A 26886-nucleotide genomic window follows, 5' to 3' on the forward strand; every position below is an offset into this window, starting at 1 on the left:
TCATTTCCCCCGAATGTAGTCCGGTTAAACCGATGTCCGGATAAGAGGGAGCCTACTGTACAATATTGCTTACTGGTTTGACGATAAATCACAATCAGCTGTATTGAAGTAAAAAAATCAGCAGTAAATGGCTTCTAATGCTATCCTTATGGAGAACATTTTATGTTATATCTAATTTTGTGTTAACATTTTGGGAATTTCACTATTTTTCCTGCCGTCGTGGGATCGAGACATTTAATTTGAGCCCTCCCCCGTCGTTCTACTACTTCCCAGTTGCCCAGAATTTTGACGCAAAGAATCGGCTTACGTAATTAATATATAGATACCAAATCAATTAACACAATGAAACTCTCAGCTGTCCTTGAAATTCGGATCACATCATTTGTCCGAGTTTTCAGTTGTCCCAGGTTCATTTGTACGAGGTTTGCTTAAATAAATAATTATATTTGGCTATTTCAACTGTCCGAGCTTTCATTAGTCCGAGTTTTCAAGTGTACGAGTATCATCAGCGCCAAAAGTAACTCTGCCGCCGAGCCGCTAAGACAGTCCGCGCAAGAAGCAATCATACCGCCACCGTGCTCGCCATCGCACAGACAGGATAGGTTAGGTAAGGTTTTGTTAGGTAAGGTAAGGTTAGGTTAGGTTAGGTTATATTAGGAGTCCTACTGTTTTAATGTAATATAAATATTATATAATATTATCATAAAATTAACCACTAAACGTGCTGCGTAATTGAAATACCTGCTTTAATTACCGTTAAACCAACCTCGGACAACTGATTTTGTAATAACCTTGGACAAATGAAAACTCGGAGAGTTGATTTAATTAAATATTATTAGTTATTTATCAAACCTCAGACAAATGAACCTCGGACAACTGATTTTCTTAATATTTTGCAATTTTTATCAAACTTGGACAACTGAAAACTCAGACAAATGAACTCTACCTTGAAATTTACCAGTTCAGAAAATTTCTAAAATTTACCTTTCTAAGTGCATTTAATATAGATTTACATTTGTAATAATTACCAAGTTAGGGGCCACCTAAAAGAATAAATTTATAACAAATAATAAATGTTGTGCTTAAAAATAGTTAATAATGATAAATCTTATAGTCCTTGGTGGCAACAGAAATGAAAATAGATTAATAAATATAAATATATCAGCGGCTTGTTGGGACAGAAGTCCCTAAAAAGCTCAAATGTAAAACAAATTATTGTAATATTTAAACAAACTAAGAATCAAATAGTGGCGGCTAGTGTGTATGTTCACAGGTTCAGTGAACGCATGGATGATAAAACAAACAAAAATAAGCAAGTAGTGCATAAAACCACTAACATGTTGATTTTTTACAAAATAATCCACCAAAACTATTTTTGAAATCGGGAATAAAGCTTTGGCATCGAGCGTCATGGCGAGGTTCTCACACGCAGTGTGAACCTTCCTAGCAGGCAAGGGGGGAGTGGGGTGAGGAGAGGGGCTTGTTTAAACTAAAAGGCAGAATCGCAAACTTTGATTGCTAATGCGTCGCCGAGCTCTGGCGATGTTTCCCAAACACTCCCGATCGGAACAGTAGTTCTATAATAAGTCGCTTAACCATTTAGCAGCACCGTACGGCTAGATTGTCTGAACTGTCACTGTCAGCCATTGCACGCCACTATATTATTTATGATTTATATCGAAGTATAGGTTATGTTCGTTGCAGTATTCTAATTGTTATTTGGAACTGTGGTAATGCTTTAAAATTTGATTATAAGTGTTTGCAGAAATGAACAAGGTTAAATTCTTATTGAAAAACAACTTTTCAACTCTTTCGCTGGAAGACAAGTGTTCCATTAAAGAACTTGGAAGACCAAAACCTGTGTTAAACTTGGCCCAAAAACAAAAAGTTAAAGGTTGTGAGTACACTTGAAGTTTTAATACTGTAGTTAGATTTATAATAGAAATTCTTGGATTTGTGGTTGTGATGTCTTGAACAAAATTGTTTGCTTTCCTTGTATCTTGTTTTCTCAAGGGAAAGATACTACCTGGACAAAAAATGGAGTCGATGATTTATGCCACCTCACTAAAAATCTAAAAGCACATAGAATCTCCCATTCATACAAATGCATGTCTTAATCTTTCCATTCTAGGCCGTACAGAAATAAGACAACAGCTAAATGAGGCTTATAAAACAAATATTGGCAAACAAAATGACATAGTTAGAAAAAATCGTTACGTTTTATCAAAAATAATAGATTGTATTCGATTTTGTGGTGAATTTGAACTTGCTCTTCGTGGCCATGATGAGAAATCAGATTCATCAAATCCAGGAATATCATGGCTTAGTGCACTTTTCTGCTACCCTTGACAGTATCATTAAAGAGCATCTTCAAACTGCTACTGTTTTTAAGGGCACCTCCAAAGAAATTCAAAATGACCTTTTAGAGTGTATGTTGCATGTTTGCCAGGAAAATATCCTGCCAGAGATTCGTGCTGCAGATTATATTGCAGTGATGGCAGACGAAACCATTGATGTATCAACAAAAGCCCAAATGGTTGTGGTTTTCCGGTATATCCTTGGTAATGGATATCCAGTGGAGCGGTTTTGGACTTTCCTCAATCCACCGCAGGCTGATGCAGAATCCCTGTCTAACTGCATAAAGCAAGTTTTGGCCAACGTTATTGGGGATGATAAAGAAAAACTTGTTTGCCAAAGTTATGATGGAGCCAATACTATGAGTGGCCAGCATTCTGGGGTCCAAACATGAATAAAATAAGATTATCAAAATTCACATTTTGTCCACTGTTATGGCCACCAGCTGAACCTCATGACACGAGCTGCAAATCGAAACCGCGAAGTCAGAATATTCTTTGCTAACGTACAAGAGATTTTTACTTTTTTTCTCATTCATCTCAGAGAACGAATGTGTTACAGGAAATTGTAGGCAAAAACAAACAAATACAAACAAATGTTGTTTTTGGCTTCCTTCCGGCTCATCCACTAGATGGAATTATAATATTAGATCTGTATCCACTATACAGGGTGACCCAGACCACCCAGCCGGCTTCTATAGCTCCAATATGAAAGTAAATAGAAACCTAATTGCAACTGGAACCCCCTATTTTGACCCCAAGGAATTCAGCTAAATTATTTTCAAACCCAAAAAATCACCCCAAAGGGCATATTTTGGGGGGTGGAGGTGGTTTTTGGGAAATTTTCAAATATAAAGGGGAGCCGTGTTATATCTCAAATTAAAGCTCTTTGAGTCCTGAGTATTTTAGTGGAAAAAGTTTTAAAATATTTTCATTCCTATTTACAGGGTGTTCAAAAACGTACAGAAAATAGACCTTTGAACTACTTTTCATTGCAAGGAGGTGGAATTTTGTGGGGGTTCAAATTTTGATAACACTTTAATTACTAAATGAGCTTTCAAAAAACTCTGGTTTCAACCCTTTCCCTAATTTTTTACTTATGTTATGCACTTTCAAACTTTTTGAAGTTTCAAAAGCTATTATCTCAAAAACTTAAAATGGCAACATGGTTTTCATTACAAACCACATTGTAGCCCTTAAAATGAGCTACAATTTTTGTATTTAATGTTTTGTTGAAGTATTGTCAAACTCCAGCAACAAACACATTGCAGATGACACGGGAGCGTTTTTGAAGTGTTCACTACGCATGTGCTAGGCCATGGATGTTTGGGAAAAATATATCTCGGACGTGTGGTGTGAACGGTCTCATTTGATAGCATGGGCAGCGATTTGTTTAAACTAAAACGTATCAAACGTCCAAGACGCAGGTGTGAAAAGGCCTTTTGGATAACTCTTTGTCCACTGATCAATACGATACCACAATAGACTTGCCACATGATAGAGACAACTGGAACATATTAAAATATGTAACGGACTTCCGCAAACACGCAATCTACAATGTTCAAACTTAATTTTTCTGGTTGATTTCTTCCTCCTTAAAAGATAATCTAGATAATTGACGATCTCGATGATTGGAGTTTGAGCAATCGGAGTAACGCTAAACACAAATATTTAAACTTTATATTTTTGTTTACTTTTCAGTGTTTCTGATGAACAATATTGTGTCTAATGTTACAGGTTTTGACTGATCTGTCAGAGGGAGGTCGCAATAGGACAAGTAGTGTAGTCGGAGGTTCCTTCCACCCAGACTTGGTACAAGAGTTCAACCCGAACATACAGCTAGACAATCTCAAACAAGATGAACACATGGTGAAGATGGGCCGACGAACATTTACCAACTCTCCTCCTCATATCAACTCTCCAGCTCATTCCATTCAGCTGGCAGCCAAGATGGTAATATACACAACCGTCTTCTGAGAATGAAAATATGCCTGATAATGATTTCTATTTAGTATTTAGTGAATGTTATCAGTTATCAAATCACATCAAATCAAAACATCTTTATTTTCCTTACATGCACATGGGTACAAAAATAGTGTCAAGTATAAAGTACTAAACTAGCTTAAAGATATAAATACATTTTAAGTATGAATAGGTATTTATTCAATGAGTTCCTCCATTGTATAAGGCGCCTTTTCTATTAAATGTTTTTTTTTTTTATTTAGATTTAAATAATTTATAATTTGATTCCTCCTTTATAGAGGCAGGCAATTTCCTTAGAATTAGTGATCCAGCAAAAGTTGGTTTTTTTTTTAGAATTCCAGCTTATAGGTTGAAGTTACAATATCCTTTTTATGTCTTGTATTGTAACTATGTGGCACAACTGGCTCATATTTTAGGCTGTCTCTTTTAGCTATACATGCTATTTCAAAAGTATACGCTGCAAAAACTGTTAAAATATTTAGATTTTTAAAGTGAGATTTAACTGATTCATCTTTTTTAAGGTGTAACATAGTTCTAATGGCTTTTTCTTGCATGATTAGAATTTTATTTAAATTTTTAATCGTAGTTGCCACATATAGTCCAATGCCATAGTTTATGTGAGAATGAATATGGGCAAAATATATTTTTTTAAGTGCATCTAAATTGCACAAATAAGACATTCTTTTCAATGCGTACACTCCAGAATTAAGCTTTTTTAATAATTTTTCAACGCGTTTATTCCAACTTAGATGTTCATCTACATAGAGACCTAAAAGTTTGGCTTCAGAAAGTTGTTCTATTGATTCTGAATCAATGATCAAATTGGGTTCAAGTTTCTGTTTACTTTGTTTAGTCGAAAAGGACATAAAGTTTGTTTTTGTTGTATTAAGATTCAAATTATTATTTTTTAGAAATTGTTGTATATTATACAATTCTACAAAGGCCGAAATTTCCAACTCCTCTTCACTTTTCCCCGCCACTGTTAAATTTGAATCATCTGCATATAAACAAATCTTACTCTTTTGAGGATTAACAATACTTTTAGGCAATTCTTTTATATAACGTAAAAACAAAATTGGTCCCAAAATTGAACCCTGTGGCACCCCCCACTTAATTCTACGTTTATGAGAGTTAAATGTAGTTAAATAATTGTTTTTGTTTGATTTTATTTCAACAAATTGCATCCGACCATCCAAATAAGATTGAAACCATTTTAAGGGGACTCCCATTATTCCAAGACTTTCCAGTTTCTCTAGCAAAATTGAACGACAAACACTATCAAATGCTTTACAGAGATCCATGTATATCCCTAGAACATTTTCACCGTTTTCAATTGATTCTACGATGGACTCAATGAAGTCAGTAGCTGCTGTTATTACTGATCTTCCATTTCTGAAACCATGTTGAGAATTATCAAATAACTTATTTGATTCAAGATAACAGGGGTGCCCACAAGGGGGGGCCGTGACGCAGACTGCGTCATTGAAATTCTTGGGGGGGGCTCAAAAAATTCAAATGGGGGGGGTCGGCTAAAGTTAATTGCAACAGTGTTCAACATGACGACAATCCAAAATACATTACGAAATCGCCAGATACAAAGTGGATAATTAATGACAATAGTTATATTATTGAATTAAATTAGTTAGGATTTTAGGATAGTTTAGGATTCGTGTAGAAAGTTATTATTTAAGATTAGCAAGACGTGAGATCTAAGAGAGGGAGCGCACGGGATGGCTTAACTGCTGTGATAGATAAAAGATAACGCGTGGTACAGACACATCCAGCTACACCGCGACTTAAGCACAGCAGAACGCTTTGTTGACATAAAGCTCGTTAAAATACAATCAAGTAGCAAGTAGCATAGGCTACAATACTTTACACTATTGTGTATACTCGATTACCTGAGTTATTAGGGAGAGGGGGGAATGAAAAATACGGTTAATCCAATATAGTATAAAAACATATGACAAACTCATTAAAACGCTGTAAACAGCCAATAAGTCACGATTTACATTTTTATAAACGAAATTCAATATTGCACAATCATTATTATTGTAAATTTCAAATTATTTATCTTGGTTCAGTTGTACAAACGGCAACGTTTAAAATTGTAGCTAACTCAAACTCAACTAATCACTGGCCAAACATTACATTGCTATAAATAACGTAAATATTAAAGGAACCTTTCGAAAGTGTTATAAGGTACTGCTCATGATAAACAGATAGGCTACCGATAGGTGCTGTGTCACAGCATAGGAATTGATAGATAAGTAATAAAAAAGTGTAAAATTATATTTAGAGATAATTAAAACACTCTTAAAAAAGAATGTAAAGAGAACAATCTTGTTATTCTCTTTCTTTGTTCTTCTGTTCATTAATAGGTTTCTCTTCAATTCATGCACACATTAAACAAGTCGCCATATTTAGGCCTACTCATTGGCCAATCACAGCTTTACTAAGTTACCATGGTTATCACTCAATCACAGTTTACTAAGCATTATATCGTCATCATTCCCCAGCTGTTGTATCTGAAATCTGTTGTAACATAGCGCACAGCAGACAGAAGTGTATAACGGAGCAGACGATCGTTGGCGCAAGCCTTGTTTCCATTTCATTTTCATCAAAGGAGCTCTGATGTTTCTAAAGGGAGGGAGAGGGGATCGTTATATCGAGAAAGACGCTGACAATTCGTTATGGATATTCTGGTAATAAAAGATTCCTTAAAATGAGGTGACTTATAATACTCTAATTTTATTTATATAGAAAGATAAGTTTTCCAGTCCTGTACAACACTGATTCACGGTCTTTTCCCGGTAATCAAAATTCAAGTACAACTTGATAAACACAGAATCTCCGGTTCCCGACCTGGATGATGGCTAGTTATTTAATTTAATTTACAGTTACATATTAGTACTCGTGATAAATCAAACCCGTTATGTAAGCCAAAGCCACACGGTTATTAATCTCACTTGGTTTTGGATTTGCTTACAAACGTGATCGGAAATGGTCAGGGCCTACACAGTATTCTTAAAGAACATTTATGTAAACATATCAGTGACAGCTAGGAAAAGGAATCTTTATCAAAACAGCTGTTCGTAATTTCATATGACGTGTTCTCTTAACAGATGATTAGTATTTCATAAATTAATGACGTATGTAGTAAACATGGAGAAAATAAACTAGAAAAATCACACAAAATTGTATTTTTGATCGTCCGTTATTTTATTTCCAAAATAGTGAGGCCATATTTTAATGGCTATAAGGACTCTCTCGCCAATCCTGTGGATACACTTAAACCATTAGAATCATAATCGGTACTCTAGTTTCTCTAGTTTTCTTCAGAGTAGGCCATGAGTAGGCTAAATAAAATGCCTTCTGGGCCGTGACAGACGGACATAAATGGAGATAAGACATGTTTCAATAACTCAATAACTCATTTATTTAGCTAGATTAACATTACAAATGCATAAGCCAAGTCAAATTCACAAAAAATAACTATTTAACTAACTTCAAAATCAACATTTTAACTTCAGTTTCAGTTAACAGTTTCAACTTCTTCAATGTATAAAACATAAATAACCCAAAATATGTATAATTCTGAGCAATGTACAGACAAAACTATAACTTTATTGATATAGATTAACTGGGTTTGAATTTTAAATATAAAAACAAAAATATAAAACTTCTTTTATAGTTTTACAAATAGTGCTGGGCGGGGGAATAATGTTTCTCATTTGTTGTGTACATCATTTATGGGGGGGGGGCCTGTTGCTCAATTGGGGGGGGGGTGCGTCATGAGTCTAGGGGGGGATGGGCACCCCTGAAGATAATCTACCAATCTAATGTACATTGCTTTCTCGTATACTTTTGATACAGCAGGGAGCAATGAAACAGGTCTATAGTTAGATATTTCAGTAACTTCGTTTTTTTTATGTAAAGGAATTACCTTTGCAATTTTTAGTTGATGCGGAAATAAGCCAGACACAAAAGAGGAATTCACCAAATGTACAAGTGGCTTTACTAAAAGGTTCCCTACATATTTTAATAATTTAGTTGGTATATCATCATAACCACTAGACATTTTATTCTTAAGTGAACCAATAATTCTTTCCATTTCCTTATCATCTACAGGAGTGCACTTAAATATCCTACTTTCAAAAAGCCCTTTTGTTTTATTTACATCGCTAACTTGATTAGTTGTTCCTCCATTTTTATCTAAAGGTTGCCTAACACTAAAGCTATCTACAACATCTATAAAGTAATTATTAAACATGTTTGCAACATAAGTAGGATTTTCAATTAGTTCATCATTCAGTCGAAGACTAATATTCTCTGAGTAAGTGTTTTTTTGTTTGAAACTTCATTATTAATTATTCTCCATGTGGTTTTGTTAATGTTACTTGAATTATGAATTTGGAAATCAAAAAACTTCTTTTTACCCTCAGTAATTTTTTTATTTAATATTTTTTTTCTTTTATTTAGTTTAGAGAAAGTACATTTATTTTGTACTTTTCTAGCTATTCTACTCATTTTTATATTTTCCTGTTTTTCTTGTTTAATTTCTGGATTTATCCAGGATTTCTTTGTGTTGTAAATTTTGATAAGTTTATTTTCAAAACATAAATTGAAATAGTAAATTAACGTTTTGTGAAAAATATTGTATTTTTCTGTTACCGGTGCTAAATAAACATCATTCCAGTTTTCCTTTTCCAGCATTTGATAAAATTGGAGCTTATTTTCTTCTGAGAATTGTCGGGATTTTTTAAAAATGTAATTGTTTTTTATACATTTATCTAAAATATTTATTTCTAAGATTTGTCCATCGTGATCTGAAAGCTCAGTTATGACTCCTGTGGTCTTTAATTCATGGGTTGGAATGTTTGTTAGAATGTTATCAATAGCCGTTACTGAGTTAGCTGTGACCATTGTTGGAAAATTTACTAAAAATTTCAAACCGTGAGATTTTAACAAATTATCAAAATCCTTGCTTTGTTTGCTGTTTACTAAAACATTTATATTAAAATCTCCTACTATTACCACCTTTTTGTTTTTTGATAACACATAGTCACATAGAATACCTAATCGACTTAAAAATGCATTAACACTACTTGCAGGTGATCTATATATACCAACCAAAAGAATTTCATCCCCTACAAAAAAATATTTTGAACAACAGAACTCAAACACTTTTTCTTCCCTTAACACTTCAATATTAGCATAGTTCACCTGCTTCCACTTTAAACCAAGCTTAGATAATATCAAAACACCTCCACTTTTAAATTTTTCCCGAGTGTAATCTGAATTTATCATAAAACCGTTTAAATTAAATCTGCTCAGCTCATCAGATTTCATGTTATGCTCTGATAAAACTAAAATGTCAGGTTTAATCTCATCTAGAACTATCTCTAACCCCTCTACTCTTGATACCAAATTCTGAATGTTTTGGTGAAAAATTGTAATTTTTTTATTTTTTACCATGACCGAATTATGCTTATTGTTCCCACCTAAGTGAACATCTCTACGCCTTAAGTTTCCCGAGAAGCCCCCCCCAAACCTAAGTTTAAAGCCAAAGCAGGTGTTCTTCTCTGCTCCTTAAGACTACTTGTACACTGGCTTTCTATAAAATTTACAATTTGATTATTTTGCTTATCCCCCCCCCCCTCACTCACGACCCCGTTACTCTGCTTTTCACCCCCCTCACTCACAACCCCGTTACTCTGATTTTCACCCCCCTCACTCACAACCCCGTTACTCTGCTTTTCACCCCCCTCACTCACACCGATTTCTTTTCCACTTCCATGAACACCAATGCTAAGGAGCTCTGTGTTGTCAGGCAGAAGTAGAGGCCGAGACATAGGAGTCACCGCTTTCACTGAACTTGTTTGACTGGCAGGCAGGATCTGCGATGTGGTTTGCAAGTGTTGGTGGGCAATCAGATTACTTCTCACCTTGAATCCAAATATTTGTAGTCAGCTGTGTCAATTTTTCAAATTCTATTAAAAACTAGGACTGTGATTAGAAACTTCATTGGAAATCTTTTCATTTAACAAATTTCAAATATAATTACTTTATCTTAAGGTAACTAATTTTAAATACCACAACGAAATATCCATGTACTGTGATGCTGCAGGTGGTGATGCACCTGTTGAACCACCTAGGCCACTTCCCTCTGGCCATCGGAGCTGCTCGGCTCAGCTCTCTGGTGGTGGAGCATGATGACGTGCCAGCCATGGCTGCTGATCAACTGTCTGCTCAGGTCTTCTCTGCCCCCAACATACAGGTAGGCCAAAAGACACTAGTCCCCATTAGTACAAATATTATTTAAGGTTATTAAAAGTGAAAATTGTCTAAATAACAATTAGGAAATTAGTACCTCCACTGTTGATACTGCAGATTGTGAGTGCTTTAGAGTAGAATGTGAGATCCTCTAGTGCAAGGGTCTCCAACCTACAGCCTAGGGACCGGACATGGCCTGCGGGTTGTAGAAGATTTTATCCGGCCAGCAGAAAGCCAGCACAGGCTACCCAAAAAATTCTTTTTGATAGCAAATACCGGTGATCTTCTTCCAGGATCACCTAAACACCTTTGTTCTGGCGGTCTCAGCGATACCATGATCGTTTCCCAGCTTCCCTCAATCAAGACAACACTTGTCTTGTAAGCATATCTTAGGACCTCAGCAATAACGTGACCTAGAGACCCGTGATTACGGCAACACTCGTCACCAGTGATCGTTAGAACACAGAATAGACTTCTTGTACACAGACACAGGGTATTTTACCTGTAGAACTTCACATACCCGGCTATCAGTACTGTGGACCTGGATTGAATTTAAGGAATAGATTAACAAGAGGTGATCCAGGCATAAATAAATTGGATGCTGCATGCAAAAACCACGATATAGCATACTCAAGATCGAACTATAGTAAAATATACACAGATACCCTTTTGGTGGTTGTGCAAACTTAGTGCATTTTATGATTTTGAAAATTGTTAGTGTCCCCAAAAAATGAGGGATTATGGGCTCAACTGGAGATTACTCTATATATAAGATATGTTAACCTTTAAACATTTACATTACTAATTTAATTTTGAATAGTATGATTTAAATTGGCATTCTGTTAATTACATTTTTTTTACCCGCCCTTATGATAGTGTGTATCTGGATCCGGATCCGGATCCGGTACCGACATTTTCTTGGATCCGCCCATCACTAATATATAAATATATACTTTTGCACCCACCCGGAGTGGCAGTCACTGCGCTGGTAATTTACTCGGTGTGGCAGTCACCCGCCCGAAAGCCAGTCAGCTCTCCCATAAGCCAGTCAGGTATGGCTTCCCGTGCACTTTATACGTATGAAAACAGCTTAACCGGTGCTGCTGCCTGTGTCGATAAGCGTAACTGCAATACCAATGTGGAGACTGTCTCATCGTGTGTTCTATCGTGGAGTAGTGTAGCCAAGTACAGCACCCTCCTTGCCTACTTTGTAGCGGTAACACCCAGCGGTCTGTAACCTTCGTTTACTCCTTGTTACTATTTATGTTGGGATAGTGATTAACTACGTGTTAATGTTTATTTAAACATGTTCATATTCCAAATAAATATGATGCACCTCTAATAAGGAACGTTGAATATTAATTAATTATAAATGGTTGAATCTTGATCCTACCCATTATAGTCTTAGTCATAGTCATAGTTCTTTATTCATTTTTTTTGTACATAGTTTGTACAGTAAATAAATAGCGTCATATATAATACAATACTAAATCTAATTAAAATCTAATATTTACAATTTACCAAGCAAAAATGAAAAGTAATAACAAAAATATTTATATCTACAGTAGGTTATATCTGGGAGGTGGAAAATTCTTCTATGGAGTAAGGGGCCAGTTGTATCAAATATTCTTTCAGCAATTTCCTGAACTTATTTAAATTATTTTCTCTCCTTGTGTTTTCTGGAATATATTTAAGAAAAGTATATCCCATGTAGGTTGGTTTCTTTTCAAAAAACTTTAATCTATGTGGCAGGATAACCTCATTTCTCTTCCTAGTATTATACGAATGAGCTGGGGACTTAAAATTGATAGTTGTACAATTCTTTGCAATGAGAGTAGTTTCAATAATATATTGCCCGTAAACAGTTAAAATATTTAGATTTTTGAAATGTTCTTTTGCTGATGCATCAGGGAGCCTACCAGTAGACCGACAAGATACTTGGTCGTCTGGCCACTAGACCGTCTTTTTTAATTAAATAGATAAATACTGAAAACCAGTATGTCGACAAGTTATTTCATCGTCATTCCAGTTGACCGGCCTGTAAAACTAAATTATTATATACGAGAAACCAACTTGTCGTCAATCGACCCGACCGACTTACCACTTGCTCGTCTTTTAGGTGGGGATAGGGGGCAGAGTGGGAGGAGCTAACCGGGGATTACCCAGGAGTTTGAGGCGCTTCTCATGGTTGAACCACCTCGCTCGAGGCTAGAAGCCAGTATTGCCAACTGAAAGTACTATAGCTCTGTCGAACACTACACACGCGGCGTGTTTATTGTACAGTCTGGCGTTTAGTTGACGTTGGCGCGCAATTCTGATAGTTTCGTCGTTTCTATAGCAACCGTGACGTGACCTCGTTCTCGCACATTCCTCTGCCTTTGTATTATTTAATCTGCATCGAAAGATAAGACTTGCTTATATGCATTGACTATTGAGTCAAATAACAATTTCATTCGGGGTTTTTGATCGTTTGTTTGGATAAAACTACGTACCGTATATTGTAGAATCAAATTTGTAGTGTAGTAATATCAATATGGTACCTGTGTATAAATATGGGTATCATGGAGGTCAATTTACCTCGTGTATATCAACAAAGTTTAATATCTTAAATTAATCCGAACGATTCATAGTAGCCAACAGGCACAAAGTAGTGTATTATGCAAGATTTAAATTTCAAACATGTGCAAGAGTAAAGTAAGAAATATTCGCAAGTTTACTGCAACAGTAGTTCATTAGGATTGTCTATTTAAGAAAGTTATATTACGTGTATAAGCCGTTCATCAAGCGTCATGAGAAAGAAAATCTTTTATAGAAGTGAAAGTGTATATAAAATATCTATAAATAAAATTAGAGTTTTCTCTGTGCATTGTTCAGGATTATGTATTTTTCGGTTATGTTTGAGTTTATACTTTAAAAAGCTTTTAATGTGTTATCTCACTTCCTGTCTGTCTGTTTGTCATGGCCCAGAAGGCATTTTACGTAGTCTTTGCATGTAAAAATGAACAAGAGTTCTTCTCCTGAAATACGAATACGAAATACGATAGGGATTTAAATAGTTTTTTTGTGTTCACTGAATTGGCAAGAGTGTATTTAGCCATTAAAACATGCATCGCTACTTTTGAAATAACCTGACTGATGACGTTCAAAACCCAATTTTGTGGATTTTTGTCAAGTTTTCTCCCCATGTCTACCACATACGTCTTTACCAAATACTAATCATCTGTTTGGAGAATACGACATCTATGAAATAACGAACATCTGTTTGGATGGATTATTTTTTTCTAGCTGTCACTGATATGTGTGATATGTAGATATCCAATATGATATGTGGATATCACATTGGTGGATATCCACCAAGATCCATTGGTGGATATCCACCAAGATCCATTGGTGGATATCCACCAAGATCCATTGGTGGATCTTGCCTCAGATGCCTCTCTCTTTCCTCGATGGTGTATCTTGCCTCAGTTTACCTCCTCTTTCCTCATTGTTGTATCTTAGCCTCTCTCTTTCGTCTTTCCTCGTTGGTGTATCTTGCCTCGGATAGTTCCAGACACCGGGCGCTTGGAGCGCTGAAATAGTTTCTTTCCGTAGTAAGTCAACGTCGTGTCGGCCGCTACGGCGCTACGGCAGTGTGTGAGAGGCTGCTAAAGTGACAGCATGTCGCTCCCATCGATATGTAACACAATGGATCGCGCTAAGTGAGCCAAAACGTGGACGCCCAGACACCATAGTCCGGTCAACCACTCGGGCTGCCGACGTATATCTGTACGTCGTCAGCACGGGTGTGTGGTTTGAACTGGTGTTTTTTGCAATGGTGCTGTTTAGTTTATATTTTTTATAATGAATTGAGTATATACGTGGGACATGCCATGCAAGTGTGTTCTACTTCTACGATCTGTATTTGTCAGAACAGCTAAAACTATAACGAAGTTAGTTTGTTTTTAGTGAATTTACCATATATGGAATATGCTATTACCGTAGTACTCATGGTAAGACCTAGACCCGGGACAGATTTATTATTTTGTTTTGAGGTCCCTAGAGACCAAAAACACCATCCGTTCAAATGCATATGTATATATATGTGTGTGTGTCCGTTAGCGCGATAACTCGAGCAAAAATGATTCGATTTTGGTGAAGTTTTGTACAATTGTGTAAACCTACGTTTATTCGTACGAGTTCGCGATCCAGCATAATCTGACCATGGGAACGGGGGTTTATGGGGGGCTTTATGGGGTAAAAATGGGGTTTTCCATTTTTTTACCCTAAAAACAAAAAAATTTGCAATTTCTTTTCAAACCGTTTTGAAGAGCTTAAAAAATTAATAATTTGGTATATTGAAGCGCTGTTGTATGCCTAACGGTTACGGAGAAAATTTAAAAATAGTATAATTTAAAATTCTTATGTTATTCTTATGGAGAAAATGAAAACTGTTGTAGTTTACTTGTCTATGGGTATATATTGATAAAATTTGGCAAATTAATTATTTCATCCTATACTATTGACATACATGGTCCAAACACACTTTTTACCTTCCCCGTAGCAGCAAACCTAAGCACTCGTTAAATCTAATGATATTTAAATTTTGAATAAATATGTCTTATTTATAGAAATATTTTAGTAAAAATGTAATCAGACAAGTTGAAATTCGCTTAGTGTGCAGGTTTGCTGCGGTGGGGGTATTAAACATATGTGCTGATAAAGAATCGATGTACGGTACACATTGTGTTAGGCCTATATACGTTATATGTTATGTTATGTTATATATATGGTCGCTCTCCGGTTGAATGAATTTGATACTTTCCAAATTTCTTCATTTGGAGTAAAACAAGTAGACTTCTTACCCCATTGTAAATCTTGAAGCTCGTTTTCGTGTCTAGTTCATGTACGGTGACACTGGGCGCTAGTGTCAACAAAATTGTGTTTCTATTATATCTTGATTTGTGCTTTCCTGTTTAGTTATATAAATAGGAGACGAGTTATTGTTTATGATTAGATTGTATTATTTGGTTAAATGATGTTTTAAATAACTGAAATAACAAGAAACCAATTGTGAACAAAACACGGCCTCTGCAGTACCGTACAGAACTATAGCCGAATACAGGATTAGGCAAAAGCCTGGAACCCCCCAGTTAATCTTTTAACGCGTTGCAGTAGAAAAACCAAACTCGGCATATATTTACAACATAAGAAATGGCACTTTTTCATCTAAGTTACAACTTTGCCCCAGTTTTTACAATGCAGCCCCGAATTTTCAAAAGTAAACACCTATCATGTGAACCCTAATTTTAAAGGGTTTATCAAGACAAATCGAATGGTGCAAACCAGAGGTCAATATCGCACCCGTAATCAAAATGGCAGCCCAAGATAAAGCCTGGACACCCCCTTAACTTTATAACGCGTGGTAGTGGGAAAACCAAACTCGGCACATGTTTAAAACATAAAAATGGGATTTTTCATTTAAGTTAGAACTTGTACCCGGCCCCCAAAATGGGGTAATTTGGGGGCAGCACCAAAGTTTCAAATGTAAACACCTATCATGTGACCCCTCATTTCAAAGGGTTTCTCAAAACAAATTAAATGGCGCAAACTAGAGGTCAATATCGCACCCCTAATCAAAATGGCAGTCATTTTGAAATATCCCTTATTAACTTTTTAACAGGTTACAGCAGGAAAACTAAACTCAGCATACCTGATATGTTTGGCCATACTCTCATAATACGGACTATTGCGTAGTATGAGAATTTGATAGAAGTTGGTCAACTTCGCTTTGATAGTGTAAGTGAGCTACAACCAATCTTATATAGTGCTTAGGTTTCTCATCAACATGATAATAGAGTTCTTTTTAGCGTGGGTTAATGAGGTAACTAACCTAAGGGGCTTAAAAACTCGAATGCATACAACAGAGCGTTCTACGTCCCTTGGTAAATAACCGAATCCAAAACTGATAAATGCCGTTTCCTGTCGGTAACGAAATCAACACAACATAACCATTCATTGAAACCTGTTGTAAAGAAGAAATAAGAGGTGATATTATTTGAAGATGGGCTTGTTAAATATATATAGAATAGTTGGTAGGTATGTAAAAATGAAGATTAAAGGTTAAATAAATAAATATTCGTTTGTTTGATAAATATAACTGAAAAAGTTGTACATTTTAAACAATCAGCCGTAATAACCTACAATCATGTGTCCACTCATAACGGTGTTTCATTTGGCTCTCTTTTTAACGTCTTCGCGTCAAGTAAAAATAATGATTGTGGAGGGTTTCACAAATGTAGCTAAGGTCACGGGAGATTTTACAATGTCATCGTGATCTTCATGGATGTTCACGGATGCTGCTGAAATTGTTTCGCTATATTTTGTGTTTTAGACTTCGCTTTATATGCAAACTTCCACTAATGAGTGAGTCTGCCTCCGTGCCGTGACCGGTTAATAGTTGGCCTACATTAAATTTTAAATGTTTTGCGTACGTTGTGTTTGTGTATTTATTTAAATGTTTTTTAGACGACTATATCATGTATTTTTTTCTTGAAATGTATTGAATGTGTTTATGTTTCATTACATAAAAATTGTATTTCGGAAAAATAAATTTACAACAAAACGCATTAAGGAATATTTGCAAAAGTCAAATAAGAAAACCAATAATCCTACACCTTGAAAGGTGAGTTGCCTAAAGTAAACATGTCAATTTAAAAAGCTGGCTATAGTGCAGCGTCACAATTAAGTTAAAATTTGTATTTTGGTTTAATCAGACTAAAAATGTTTTAAAAGGGCAATACAACAAAAGGGCCTATTGCCATACAACAATAGCATTTTTTGTATTACCTAGGTTTATTCAGAAAACCCGATCTTTGGTGTTTTAAAAAACATTGATGCAATTAAAAAAGTAGCCATCTTGGATAAAATTAATAACTTCACCCTGCAGATCGATATAACTAAAATTTCAATGGTGGCAAGAAAAGCCTCTAACGTGAATATGCAACTCAGAACGTACCAGTCGAAGGTAGACAGAAGTTTTGTTATAATATCACCCGGGCATTGTTAAAGCTAATTCCCTGATTTATGGCCCTCCCCGGCACATTAGGGGTGCCAATCAGTCGATGGTTCCGAATGGGGGAGGAAGTGAAAGTAGTCTCGGTGAGAAAGCGCGAACTGCTCCGATGTTCCTAGAAGGATATGGATGAAGTAGGCCTACTACACAGGGTGAATCACGTCAGGTGCCCACAATTGATTTCAGACAAACCGTTTGTTCCACAGTCATGAAATAAAAATTTTCCCACAAAAGAAAAAACTCAACTATAACTTCAAAATATTTTAAATGTTTTTTATACAGAATGTACCAAACCCAGAGGTTATCCCGTTCAAAATATCACAATTATTGTCAAATGGGTGTAGCAAAATGTTTTATTTTTGGTTCTCTTTTTGGCCCTAAACAGGTGGGTCAACATTGTCTACAATATTTTCACCAAGCGGAATTTACACACATAAATAAAAGTGGCTTTTTTGAAATACCGAGTGAAAAAGAATGATTAATCCTCGATATTATGCATACATTTCACTACGAAAAAGCATAAATAACTTATTCCTTGTATAGGAAATTCACTAAAAGCAATACCTATAAAATATCTGACAGTTTCAAGCTAAAACAAATGCTTCGCAATTAATGTTACCCGGATCATGTTTGTCCATATGCTATATCCAATGATTAAACTAAAAAAAATGATTTATAGATCTATGAGGCATAGCCCGTATAGCTGTTGGTAAATCTTATAACTTTTTATTGCTTTTGCATATCATAGAACCAAGTTTTTAAGAACCAACAGCTGACTAAATTCTTTAATTCCCTTTAAAAATGAATACTCATAAGGTTAACATGGGGAACTACAGAGCCACTGGGGCGAAGCCCGAAAGGATTTTTGAGAAAAGAATATGCCTATATGTAATTCGGGAATTTGAGCTATCATCATGCCAAATTTCAGCCAAATCCATCTAGTAGTTAATGCGTGATTGAACTTCAAACAAACAAACAAACACACAAACTTTCACATTTATAATATTAGTAAGACAGGCTGGGCTGTTGGCCCGTCCTACGTACGGGAATCGAGCAGTCCATAAAAACTGTATATAGTTATATCATTATATTGTCTATTCCTAATTCAAGCTTAGTTTAAGCAGTTCAAAATTCATTGTAAAGAAAAAGCTGCCAAGATTAATTATAACTTGTGATCGTGGTTACTTTCCCAACTCCATCCTCTATTCAACTCTTTCCTCAAAAATTCGAGTAGTAATACTATTTCCATAAGCTTTCTTTTGAAGACTCGTGAGCTTCAATTCGTATACATCAATGGTTATAGAATCTTACTTAATTCCTATAATCAATGACAAAATCACAGAGTAAATAAACTAACCTCATAGGTCTTAGAATATTTTTTATTCAACCAGCTGTTAGGCTAGTTATAACAAATTATATTGCACTAAAACAAACTGAAGATTTTATAGACTGTTCAAAAAAATAAATTAGAACATCTAGTATTTTACTACTGTATGTATATTTAAATTATCTCTCATCCTCTTACCGAATAAATGATCGTATCAATGATTATAGCATTACACATAGTATAAATAAATAAGTCAACCCTACGTATGTCATTTCATTTTCATCCAAATGCTTAATTTGTGTCGAAAAATCTGAATGTTTACAGCTGTTACGTTAAGCAAATGGAATTATATCAAAAGCTAGAGTAAAATGTTAGCGTCGGCTGCTAGACTTTTTAAAATTCAAAACTTAATTATCAAAAAACTGAAACCCTAAACTAAAATTATGGCTTCGACATTCCCTAGTTCTGAAAATTATCTTTTTTTCAACACAAAAATCATGAAAATCCGTCAAGTGGTTGATTCAGAATCTTGAAAAAAACCCTGTCACGTTTTAATATTATACACGAGGTGTTAGCCCGTCCTACGTACGGGAATTCAGTACTCAGTTAAAACCGTGTACAATTCAGATCATCTAGTTTACACATATAAAGACAAAGTTTCTTGCAGTTTTAATGTGAAAAATCATCTTGTAAACAAATGTTGTGTGACCAAATATGTTTTTATTCCATCATAGGCCTAATAGGATATGCATTTTAAATCCGATAATTTTACAATAAAACAGCAATTCTGCAATTTTTACGATGTGAAAAGCGTTGAAGTGAGATTTGCAGCCGATTCGCACAGACGCACACTGATTATAAGTTGCCTACAGTAGAGAGAGAAATAGTCAATTGAGAAGTGTATAGACCTAGTCAACGATACCACCTTCCATAGCATATCTGCCTCTTCCATAATTATCATCACCACAATACAACTACTATACACAATTTCCAGTAGGTCTGATTAGAAACGACCTAAAATAAAACGATAATATCCATTAAAATTCACAGTACACGTAATTTAAGTGTCCTAACATCAAAATTAATCATCACACCTATCCTTTATATCAATTTCACCGCATTAATTGCTAAATAAATAAGTGTAAACAAAAAAAAGTAAAAACAATAACAGTTTGCTTTGAAACAGCTGTTTGGTTAAAATAACATTCATTTAAAAAAAGAACTGGTCACATGTAGCAGGAGCTGTTTGGTTAAAATAACATTCATTTAAAAAAAAGAACTGGTCACATGTAGCAGGAATATAAAAAGTAAACACGCTAGTAAAGCTAATGACGTAATTGTCAATGTTTATTATCCATACCGTTATCAGTTCTGTCCTTGATAATTACCCACCCTCATAGAATAAATGTACATCGTAATTTCCCATATTAGTTAATTTAAACTACAATATATTCATAGTTGAAATAAAAGTGATATTTTCACGTTTGGGGGCGCTGATATAGGCACCCCCAAATGTAACCACAACTGAACACGATTTCATAAAAGGATGGTTTGTCTAATTGCAGTATCCTAGGGGACGTTGTGTTCAATCATAAACTAAAATAAGAAGAACTAAAATTACAAGTTTAGTAGTTTACAAGAATAAACTAAAATTATGGCTTCGGCATTCCCTAGTTCTCAAAATTGTCTTTCTTTCAACACAAAAATCATGAAAATCCGTCGAGTGGTTGATTCAGAATCGTGAAATAAAAAAAAACACTGTTTCGTTTTAATATTATAGATAATTGGCAAATAGGTCCTTTCAATGATTTAATTTTTAAGGATTTAATTTTTATATGACGCATTTCTTTGAATTGCAGCTTAAATATTACCAGCAATATAATACCCAGCTGATCATAATGAAAACAAATATGTTCTTCATAAGGATAACATGGGAACTTTAAAAGCCAATGAGGCGGAGCCCAAGTGGCTTTAAAAAAAATGTAAGGTCAGTTTGCAAATCTACGCAACACGCTCTTTCTAATGAGACGTCAATAGATAAAATCGTTTAAGAAATGGCGGAGGAGTTCAACCGACTAAATTAATATAGGCATATTTATATTCACTGTGCTGTATATAAACAAATATCGATTGAGAAACAAACAATTATTACACGTAATAAAAAACCTCACTAGTCCGCTGCATTGTGATAGCTGGAAATCGTCGGAATAAAAACCGCCGCTACAAGATACAGAAGTTGGTACGCCTACAGCGCCCTCCACAGCTGCGCGCGCCACTGGCATTGCTGCTCAACACATCCCCACCTAAAAGACGAGCAAGTGGTATGTCGGCCGGGTCGATTGATGACAAGTTGGTTTTGTCGTATATAATAATTTAGTTTTACAGGCCGGTCAACTGGACTGACGATGAAATAATTTGTCGACGTACTGGTTTTCAGTATTTATCTATTTAATTAATAAAGACGGTCTAGTGGCAAACAACCAAGTATCTTGTCGGTCAACTGGTGGCCCCCCGATGCATCATACTCTAACTTAAGCATGATCCTGATTGCTCGTTTTTGCTGTTTTAATATTTTTTCTAAATTTAACTTTTTTGTTGAACCATACAGCGCTATGCAGAACAATGTATGAGAGTGAACATGGGCAAAATAAATATTTTTTAATGTTTTCAGATCACAGTAATAAGACATTTTAGATAATGTGTGAATTCCTGAATTAATTTTAACCAAAATTTTATGCACATGTTCGTTCCAATTCAGATTCTGATCAACTGTCAGACCTAAAAAATTTATACTTTTTTCGTGTTCAATGTTATGGTTATCATGTATTATTAAAGGTTCTGGTAGTAGTTTACTTTGAGCTGTCTTGAACATTACAAATTTAGTTTTTTGTGGATTTAAAAGTAAATTGTGATTTCTCAAATAGTTCCCAAGGTTTTCCAATTCAATGTAAGAACACACTTCAGTTTCTTCTTGTGAGGCAGTTGATAAAACGAGATTTGAATCATCAGCGTAAAGACACAACTTACTATTAAGCTTATAGATTAATGCGCTGTTTACTCCTCTCAGGTAGCAAAGAAAAAGCAAAGGCCCTAGAATTGATCCTTGAGGTACTCAAAACCTGATTGGCTTACAATTTGATGATATTTTAGTAATTTTATTATCTTTAGTTAAGTGGGAAATTTCTACATACTGAAATCTGTCATGGAGGTAAGAACTGAACCAATTTAAAGCATTTTGAGAGAGACCAAGAATCTGAAGTTTTTCTATTAGCTTTGAATGTTTAACACTATCAAAAGCTTTTGGAAGGTCTATATAAGGTAAATATTCCTGTTGTAAAATTTCCTTTGTCTACTGAGTATATAACAGACTCAATTAAAGATACAGCAGCACTAACAACTGACCTACCATGCCTGAACCCATGCTGGTTATCATCCAATAAATTATTTGTTTCCAAAAATTCAGATAACTGCAAATGCACTGCTTTCTCAAATATCTTAGAGATATTATGATAGTACAGATATTGGTCGGTAGTTTAAAACGTCTACTGTATCATTCTTTTTGTGTAAAGGAATTATTTTTGCAAGCTTTAATTGTTTTGGAAATATGCCTGATACAAAGGACGAATTTATTAGATGACATAAGACTTTACTTAATTTACTTTTAACAGCTTTAATTACTGTCACTGGCAATTCATCATGACCATAAGAATTTTTATTTTTTAAAGATTCTATAATTTTTTCCACCTTCCTTTCATTTAATTGTTTAAATCTAAACTTAGGTTTTACAGTCAGATGACAGGTTGAGTTAATGATTACATCTTCCTTGACAAAGCTACTGTCACTACTTTTGTCTACGTCTGTTACACTATTAATGAAATGATCATTAAAGGTATTCGAGATTAAGTGTGGGTCAGAAATTGTTTCAGTACCTACTTTAAGATTAAAATTAGAAAATTGTTTGTCCTGCTTATCCCCAATTTCACAGTTAATTATACTCCACACTGTTTTTTGTATGTTTGAAGAATTATTAATTTTACTGTTGAAAAAATCTGCTTTTGTTTGTATAAGTTTAGTCTTATAATCTTTCTTTTCCTGGTCTAACTAATATTTCAATCTACTATTTTTATTCTTGCGATACTCCTTGATTAGTTTTATTATATTAGTTCGTTTGGTTTTTAAGTCCTCTGATATCCAAACTTGTTTTTTATTATTTTTTTTTATTAACGTTCTTGGAAAAGCTAGATCAAAATAATAAAATAATAATTTGTGAAAGTTATCATATTTATCCTCCACAGCAGCATTATATACATCAGTCCATGTTTCTTTAGACAAAAAATAAGAAAAAAGGTCTATGTTTACTGGTGAAAACTTGCGTATTTCTTGTTTTTTAGGACGCCCAGTATTTTTTTTTAATTATTTGATTTAATTTCTAGTAACTGACCGTCATGATCAGATAAAAAGGTTATTAGACCTTCTACCTTAATTTTAGATGAATCTATATTTTTTACTAAAAAGTTATCAATAGCTGTTTTTGTGTTTTCTGTAACCCTTGTAGGAAAATCAACTAGGTATTTCATATTATGGCTTTTTAACATTTCTTTAAATAATTTGTGTTTGTTATCATTTTTAAGTACATTAATATTAAAATCCCCTGCTACAACCAATTTGTCACATTTCTTATCCAAATACTCAATAAGAATACTTAGCCTATCTAAAAATATGCTTACAATTGAATTGAGCCAACAGTCATCATCTCATTTATTTTTTTCACCTTCAGTAGAAATTTTAGTCAATTTCTCCTTTATTGACGTACAATATTTACAGTGTGTCCATGGACCGGGAAGATCGGGAATTATACGGATTTTCTTTATCTCGGGAAATATACGTGAATCTTGTCCTAATATACGTTGGAAATATACGTCTTGTCTTGAGATACGGGAACTGTTTTTTTTACGCTATTGCGTGACGCGAAGGAGGAACTATTACATATGGCAACGATATTATTCTATCTGATAAGAATAACCACGAAACTACACTCGATAGATAAAAGATTTTTATAATAATTTTTATTTTAGAAACAAACTATTACAGGAATTCTATTTTGGTACAGATGAAAGATAAGGAAGCAACGGGGGGGGGGGGGGGGGGTTCAATATGACAAACTCCTGAAATTATTATTTGTTTACTTTTCAGATTCCTTATCAAATCTCTCTCTCTCTCTCTAACGATGTACAGTTTGTGGACTTTACTATTTAAGTTTCCCTGCAATTATTTCAGTTCAATCCCATACCTATCCTTATGGTTTCCTTTCTATTGTTTTTCAAAATAAATAGTAAAGCTGGTTAAACTATTTTTTTTATTTTTTTCTTGAAACCAAACACTCTTTACCATCCGGTATTCTGCAGGGTAAAATGTTTAACACTGTGTTTATAAAAGTTGAATGGCCACACAATTTCGTGCTTTATTTTTTTACAAAAATAATGTACAAATTTTATCAGATTGTTCAATATAATACAACATGGAGTATTCAGTAATTATTATTAACAGTAAAATCTATGCAAAAACAAAATCTGTAAACCTTGTTTTGTTGTAGTTTATTGCTGATTTCTCACTGGTTTATATCAATAATAGTATTGAATAGCATATTATTCGAAAGATTATTAAATGGCCAAGTTTTTTATGCATTTCAACATTGCATAGATGCAGGTTCAGGGCCGGATTTCCCAATAGGCCCGGCAGGCCCGGGCCTATGGGCGCAAGGTCCCAGAGGGCGCACGGCCGAGAGTATTTTTTTTATACCTAGGCTATCTAAAAATAAAAAAATAAATAGTCACAGTTGATAAAAAAAAAACTACACAGCATTGTGATTCTGAAGTTCATAAGAAGAAATAATTGTTAGGAAATCTAAACTATTTTTCAGAATTACGCATCAATTTCGTTACAAAATTTGTAACGAACATTGGTTATACGGGAGTAGGCTGTAGGAATGTTGACGTTGACGAGCGCCCAAGGGGTACGCATCGTATTGCCACTGCACTGCCACTATGCTGGTTTGGGCTCGGCACTACTGATCAGAGTGATTAGGGGCGCATGCGTGCTAGACATTGTTACTACCCTCACCTCACAAAACAAAAGTTATTAACTAATCTTTTGACTTTTGATTAGTTTACAACAATCTGCAGGATCAAGTTAATAAGTTGTGTTGAATATTAAAACAACGATGAATTTACCTTTAAAATTAACCAAAAAATATTAATCTCAGTGTGCAATAGGTTTTAGAAAAATTCAATACCCTCCAAAGCACCAATAATGCTGTCATTTTCTCCTCAGACCTAAGGATCGACGGTTGGCCAGAATATTTCTCTGTTTTGCTTTGGAAATATATAACCTAGATGCAGTACGACCATAGATTAAATATAACTCAAGTCGACTTCTTATGACATTGTTAATTCAAAATTTTTTCATGTCTAGTTCATGTTGGTGACACTGGACGTTAGTTTTGACGTAATTTTGTTTCCATTATTTTAGGGTTAGTTCTATGATGTGTGTTTCAATTTCTTGTAATATAACCAGGAGACGACCTATTGTTGATGATTAGATCGTTTTATTTTGGATAAACTAGGTTTAAACATAGATCAAACATACTAGGTACTATCATAGATAAAACATACTCCTATTAAATAACAAGAATTGTTTTCAGCTAATCCGAAATGATGACAAATCTACTAAAGGAATATGTTTAATCTATGGTATCACGTACTGTATGGAGTTCATGTTTTTTGGCCTGGAATTGGAATCAATGGCCATGTTTTTTTTTCTCAGGAATGCTCGGTGGGTTCAGTTGTTTTGTTTCAGTCCCACGGCCACAAACGTGAGCATTTATTAAAAGCATAAAATTGCTAAAAGTGTTTAAGACGGCATTTTGTTAACTCTATAAACAAGTCAATTCTTAAAAAAAACTTGCAATGATTCCAACGTGGAGTGGTATTCAAGCAATTAACTTAGGTCAATGGGCATGATATAGTTTTTAATAAAGGTTTGAAGGAAAGTAACTGTGACCAGACTAGGGGGCGGAAAATTATTTGGGCCTAGGGGCGCAAAAATGCTAAATCCGGCCCTGTGCAGGTTTATGTATCAAAGTGGGCTCATGAAAATTATCCTAATTAATTAGTTTAATGCAATTTTTACTTTATTTTGGATATAACGTGGACTATGTAATGGTATAATTGTTGAACTAAACCTTTGATTTATAGCAAATTTAATATTCTTTCCAATGATTTCAACTATATAACTCTCTAAAGTAATTAGTTAAGTTTTTATTACATAAATTGTGGAGCAAAGTCTAATAAAATAAGAAAAACACAAAATCCCCTATTACAGCCAAACTGTTGAAATTCGGACAGGGGTTTATACTAACTTTTTTGTTCCTTTTAGTGAGTAGAACCTACTGGCGAAGTTAACACGGTCAGTAGAAACTCACCCTGTATATATATATTTATAAATATATATACTACCTATATATGTACTACTATATATATGAATTTGAACGGATGGTGTTTTTGGCCTCTAGGGACCTCAAAACGAAAAAAAAAATCGGTCCCGGGTCCAGGTCTTACCATGAGTCCTACGGTAATAGCTTATTCCCTATATGGGAAATTCACTAAATAGCTGACATTTTAAGTAGCAAATTCAATATTCCCACAAAAAAATATTATTCTTTTTATGCTTTACACCTGTTGTCAACTCCTGTATTGTGAGGTTTCAGTATCGCCAATACAATAATTAAAAGTCCAATAAAGTAAATTTTATAGTAGAAAGGATTTATGACATACTGTGTGTAGGGAATTATTAATAAGTCAGATTAATAACTCCAGGTAGATTTGACTTGGCTA

At 34.6% G+C, this 26886-nt stretch overlaps 1 protein-coding gene across 1 annotated transcript in view; it reads left to right on the forward strand.

Moving 5' to 3' along the window:
• Nucleotides 1-26886, forward strand: part of LOC129004524 (probable Rho GTPase-activating protein CG5521) — a 247406-nt gene that overhangs the window by 177461 nt on the left and 43059 nt on the right. Inside the window, exons 28-29 of the mRNA XM_054433140.1 lie at nucleotides 4092-4307; nucleotides 10468-10617. Coding sequence (XP_054289115.1) covers nucleotides 4092-4307; nucleotides 10468-10617 — 366 coding nt within the window. The remainder of the gene's footprint in view (nucleotides 1-4091; nucleotides 4308-10467; nucleotides 10618-26886) is intronic.

The sequence above is a fragment of the Macrosteles quadrilineatus genome, unplaced genomic scaffold (assembly GCF_028750875.1).
Source record: "Macrosteles quadrilineatus isolate MER2022 unplaced genomic scaffold, UCM_ALF_1.0 Scaffold_1__1_contigs__length_201487025, whole genome shotgun sequence".
Lineage (NCBI taxonomy): Eukaryota > Metazoa > Arthropoda > Insecta > Hemiptera > Cicadellidae > Macrosteles > Macrosteles quadrilineatus.